Source organism: Panulirus ornatus, chromosome 11, assembly GCF_036320965.1.
Source record: "Panulirus ornatus isolate Po-2019 chromosome 11, ASM3632096v1, whole genome shotgun sequence".
NCBI classification, from domain to species: domain Eukaryota; kingdom Metazoa; phylum Arthropoda; class Malacostraca; order Decapoda; family Palinuridae; genus Panulirus; species Panulirus ornatus.
Genome location: NC_092234.1, coordinates 63,738,164 through 63,744,163, shown reverse-complemented (window position 1 = coordinate 63,744,163; position 6,000 = coordinate 63,738,164). Strand labels below are relative to the sequence as shown.

The window sequence follows — 6,000 nt, the reverse complement described above, 5'->3', positions numbered from 1 at the left end:
TATATATATATAAAATTTCCTTCCTTCAAAACAAGAAAATGGTGTAAGGTTACAACACAAACTGCAACATTTAGATGTCAACTCACTAACGCCCATTCATATGCCCTATCTTTTTGTCTTCATTCATGGTAAACACAGGATCTTTAATTACCATAAACATTCAAGTAAACCACAGTTATCTACATATGGAGATCAGGGTGGGTAGTACTCATGTGCTGATGAAGATTTGAGGCCAAGTGTGTTCTGTAGAGACAATGTGGACAACAGTGAGGTTTCTCCCCAGTATGTGTCCTAACATGTTTACTTAAAGCGCTTGAGTCAGAGCATCGATAACTGCAGTGAGGACAGGCATATGGCTTCTCCCCAGTATGTATCCTGATATGCTTCTTTAGATCTCCTCGGCTAGGTGATGAATAACTGCAGAACTGACAGCGATGTAGATGTGGGATTACATCTTGACCCACATGGGGGGTGACTACACCAGCTTGTGATCGCAATGTTGGGTCTGGTGGGCGTGCCAAAGATGTAGCATCTGATTGGAGAATTAATCCATCATGAGGGCGGGAGTTAAGGCCAGCTGATCTTGCCCTCCCTGATTCAGTTGTCCATGGCCGTCGCTGGAAAGAGATGCCTCCATTACACTCCCATGATGGCTGCCACTTGTGCCTATCTTCTAAGAAAAAAGTCCTTTGCTTTCATCCTTTCCCTTATCAACATGCATCTTCTCAAGAAATCTTACTCTCATGACAATGAGTGCATCATCATATAATATCAGATGAAAAAATATACTACTACTGCAAAAATCCATGATTAAGATAAATATCGTACTTTTTTGCTGTGTGGTAGTTCAAGTGTTACAGGGAAGAAAATAGAACTTACTGATAATCACTTTCATTCTCACAAAAACTTTTTAAATATAATGTCAAACTGTTCTGACTAATAAGCCATAATTTCAGATTATGAATATCAATATATATCCTATCCCATTTCCTACCCTTAGTAAAGGAACCACATGTGGCCACTATTCCCTAATGGCAATGACTTCATATTGCACTACTACTGTTACATTAAACCCAGCATTGTAAGACATACAACTTGTAACCAATTAAGAAAATTGTCATAAATCTGGATAATTCCAAACTTCTTTGAATATCATAGCATACAATAAAATGCAAATAAGGTAAATAACTGAAGTTACTCACTAACTTTTTTGAAGATATGTTAAACTAATGTGAAACAAGTACTGAGAAGGGTACGAAGGGTATGAAATTCAAGTTGCTGTAACTTTTGTTATTCATCACAATTAAAAAAAAAATTCACTTCCAACCTTTCATGAAAATTATTGACTTCCTCCATAAAAAGCGCAGGTTTTGAAGAATAATTAAGAAAAAAATCTCTTACTGGTAGAGCCCTGTGAGTGTCTAAGAAAGTACTAAAGAGCACTTGCTTACTGGGGATTAAATCCCCTTTTTACCTGCCTGAAATGAAATGTATGGAGTAGGATTCACTTCTTTGACTATCATCAATAATATGAGTCTGGAAGATGCTTAGAAACAGAATTCAACAACCATACAGCAGCCTGTCCAGGCCTACATTGTCACAAGTGGAGGTGAAGCTAGGGCTAATGTTTTTCTACACATTCAATCCCTTATTGCTGGTGATTGTATGTTAAGCCTGATATTGACTAGGATCAAATAATAGTTTTTCAAAGAGAAAACACAGGATGATTAGGGAAAAGGATTTTCATCCTTCAAAGCCTATGATTCTCACCTACTAACAAGCCATATGAGCATTTAAGAACATACCCCAGTGAATGGGGGTTAAGAAAAATCTAAGAAAGAAGATTAAAGAAAAGACTATCCATAACAATTTGCTTCCTATACTATATCATCCTCTTCTGAATGGATACTGTTAAACCAAGGAGTTTCTTGAAGGAAAATGACTCCTGTTGGTAAACTCATCCAATGAGAAGTTCATTAAAAATAGCTCAGGTATATGCCACTTCTGGTACATCAAGGTCTCTCTCACAGAGCCCAAGATACAGCAGGAACAACTTGATCCATTCAGATATGTTCTTGCTGACAGAATCAACTAGGAACCTGGATGAATAAACCAATGTTCTGAGTAATTTTCTGTAAGATCAAGAAAATCTTTACGATCTGACTGGACTAAAAAAGTTAACTTTCAATTTTTCCAGGATTGTATCAAAAAGATATTTCCTAAGCCTAACTATCTCATTTTCACAATGAAATCTTATTTTGGATCAACCTCTACCAATAAAGGGTGATAATCTTAAGCAAACCCTACATGTATGCCACATGAATTTCACTTAACCTTCTTCCTGATTCTAAAGTCATCAGGAAAAAAAGAATGTTTTGATATAATTTTGAAGCCATCTTACCATTATAGCAGTCTAATATCATTACAGTATGGCAGATGATGCTAGCGCTATCTCCAGGTACCCTAGTTTTCAAGATAAAAAGTACTTACTATTTGTGTTGAGGAAAACCCATGAATAAATACCCATTTGACCTTCAGTCTGAAGGCCAAAAACAAAAGTACATACCATCAGCCAACATCCAATAGGTTCACGCACTGTCAAAAAGTAAATGTTAATGAATGTGTTGGGAGGACTGCAATGCCTAACTTCACCTTCATATCATAGGACTGAACACGTTGATGTAAGATTGATGTGTCTTGTGAATGAGCATCTGCCAGCCTGGACTCATCTTATTTTGGGGTAAAACTGTATCTTAACTCCCTGATAATCAAATACTCTCTATTGCTCTCTTAGGTGGTCACAGATTTCTGTTCATAGGCGAGAAAGAGTTCAGTACTTGAGACAAGCAATTTCTTCTTACAGAAGAAGGTAGTGAGTGTGAGACATGACAGTATTTCTCTTTTGGGGAATGATTTACAGTAGTAGTAGTACTGGAATAACAGCCTCTTTGGGTAAACCTGATTTTTGGTCTCTTAGGATCACATTTGATGAAAATTCCTCAAACAAAATGGTCCATAGATTTTGCCATCTTTGTTGCCTCATGGTCTAAACGTTTTACAATGTACTTTAATTTGTTCAAAGCATATCAATGTCAAAAGCTATACATCTGCTTGGTAGTGGAATTACGTGGGCAACCTGACAAAAGAACCTACATCAAGCCTCTTTGAATCAACATAATATCTACACCTATACCCCAACCTGCAAAGTTTCAACCTGGGACAGTTCAAACTTGAGACACTTGAGAATTAGGATATATTCTCAAATTGTGATATGTATAATTCATGCTTCAAAAGAAAAGAAAACAAAATGTATACATATATCTTTACATTAAAATTAAAAAAAAACGAGAGGGGAGGATTTCCAGCCACCCGCTCCCCATTTTTTTTTTTTTTCATTTTCCAAAAGAAGGAACAGAGAAGGGGGCCAGGTGAAGATATTCCCTCAAAGGCCCAGTCCTCTGTTCTTAATGCTACCTCGCTAACATGGGAAATGGCGAATAGTATGAAAGAAAAGAAAATCTTTACATTATCATACCTGATTGCCATTTCCTGCATCAGTGAGGTAGCGCAACGAAACAGATGAAAAATAGCCAATCCACTCATACACACATATACATAAACACCCATACACATATATATATCCCTGGGGATAGGGGAGAAAGAATACTTCTGACATATTCCCCGCATGTCGTAGAAGGCAAATGAAGAAGGCGGGAGCAGGGGGGGGTGCCTCCCCTCCTTGTATTTAACTTTCTAAAAGGGGAAACAAAAGAAGGAGCCACCCAGGGAGTGTTCATCCCCTCGAAGGCTCAGATTGGGGTGTCTAAATGTGTGTGGCTGTAACCAAGATGAGAAAAAAGGAGAGATAGGTGGTATGTTTGAGGAAAGGAACCTGGATGTTTTGGCTCTGAGTGAAACGAAGCTCAAGGGTAAAGGGGAAGAGTGGTTTGGGAATGTCTTGGATTAAAGTCAGGGGTTGGTGAGAGGACAAGAGCAAATGAAGGAGTACCACTACTCCTGAAGCAGGAGTTGTGGGAGTATATGATAGAGTATAAGAAAGTAAACTCTAGGTTGATATGGTTAAACTGAAAGTGGATGGAGAGAGATGGGTGATTATTGGTGCCTATGCACCTGGTCATGAGAAGAAAGATCACGAGGAGCAAGTGTTTTTGGAGCAGCTGAGTGAGTGTGTTAGTAGTTTTGATGCACGAGGCTGGGTTATAATGATGGGTGATTTGAATGCAAAGGCGAGTAATGTGGCAGTTGAGGGTGCAATTGGTGTACATGGGGTGTTGAGTGTTGTAAATGGAAATGGTGATGAGCTTTTGGATTTGTTTGCAGAAAAGGGACTGGTGACTGGGAATACCTGGTTTAAAAAGAGCGATATACATAAGCATACGTATGTGAGTAGGAGAGATGGCCAGAGAGCATTCTTAGATTACATGTTAATTGACAGGCATGTATAAGAGAAACTTTTGGATGTTAATGTGCTGAGAGGGGCAACTGGAGGATGTCTAATCACTATTTTGTGGAGGCGAAGGTGAAGATTTGTAGAGGTTTTTGGAAAAGAAGAGAGACTGTTGGGGAGAAAAAAGTGGTGAGAGTGAGTGAGCTTGGAAAGGAGACTTGTGTGAGGAAGTACCAGGAGCAATTGAGTGCAGAATGGCAAAAGGTGTGAGCAAATGATGTAAGGGGAGTGGGGGAGGAATGGGATGTATTTAGAGAAGCAGAGATGGCTTGTGCAAAAGATGCATGTGGCATGAGAAAGGTGGGAGGTGGGTAGAGTATAAAGGGTAGTGAATGGTGGGATGAAGAAGCAAAATTGTTCGTGAAAGAGAAGAGAGAAGCGTTTAGATGATTTTTGCAGGGAAGTAGTGCAACTGATTGGGAGATGTATAAAAGAAAGCAGCAGGAGGTCAACAGAAAGGTGCAAGAGGTGAAAAAAGGGCAAATGAGAGTTGGGGCGAGAGTATCATTAAATTTTTGGGAGAATAAAAAGAAAATCTGGAAAGAGGTAAATAAATTGCGTAAGAAAAGAGAGCAAAGGGGAACATCGGTAAAAGGGGCAAATAGAGAGGTAATAACAAGCAGAGATGAAGTGACTATTTTGAAGGTCTGTTGAATGTGTTTGGTGATAGAGTGGCAGATATAGGGTGCTTTGGTCAGGATGGTGTGTGAAGTGAGAGGGTCAGGGAGAATGGTTTGATAAACAGAGAAGAGGTAGTGAAAGTTTCGCGGATGATGAACGCCGGCAAGGTGGCGGGTTTGGATGGTATTGCAGTGGAATTTATTAAAAAAGGGGGATGACTGTGTTGTTGATTGGTTGGTAAGGATATTCAGTGTATGTATGGATCATGGTGAAGTGCCTGAGGATTGGCAGAATGCATGCATATTACCATTGTACAAAGGCAAAGGGGATAAAGGTGAGTGCTCAAATTACAGAGGCATAAGTTTGTTGAGTATTCCTGGGAAATCATATGGAATTGATTGAGAAGGTAAAGGCATGTACAGAGCATCAGATTGGGGAGGAGCAGTGTGGTTTCAGAAGTGGTAGAGGATGTGTGGATCAGGTGTTTGCTTTGAAGAACGTATGTGAGAAATAGTTAAAAAAAAAAGATGGATTTGTATGTAGCATTCATGGATCTGGAGAAGGCATATGATCGGGTTGGTAGAGATGCTTTGTGGAAGGTTCTAAGAGTATATGGCGTGGGAAGTAAGTTGCTAGAAGCAGTGAAAAGATCTTACCAAGGATGTAAGGCATGTGAACAAGTAGGAAGAGAGGAAATTAACTGGTTCTCAGTGAATGTTGGTTTGCGGCAGAGGTGCATGATGTCTCCATGGGTATTTAATATTCTTATGGATGGGGTGATGATACAGTGCTGGTGGCTGATTCATGTGAGAAACTGCAAAAGCTGGTGACTGAGTTTGGTAAAGTGTGTGAAAGAAGAAAGTTAAGAGTAAATGTGAATAAGAGCAAGGTTATTAGGTACAGTAGGGTTG

At 39.3% G+C, this 6,000-nt stretch overlaps 1 protein-coding gene across 6 annotated transcripts in view; it reads right to left on the bottom strand.

The window, feature by feature from the left end:
- Window positions 1-6,000, bottom strand: part of LOC139751609 (uncharacterized) — a 430,524-nt gene that overhangs the window by 132,380 nt on the left and 292,144 nt on the right. Inside the window, exon 5 of one of the 6 annotated variants that reach the window (XM_071667210.1) lies at window positions 152-617. The exons of the other annotated variants lie outside the window; for them this stretch is intronic. Coding sequence (XP_071523311.1) covers window positions 180-617 — 438 coding nt within the window. The 3' untranslated portion in view covers window positions 152-179. The remainder of the gene's footprint in view (window positions 1-151; window positions 618-6,000) is intronic. 6 annotated transcript variants of the gene reach the window in all.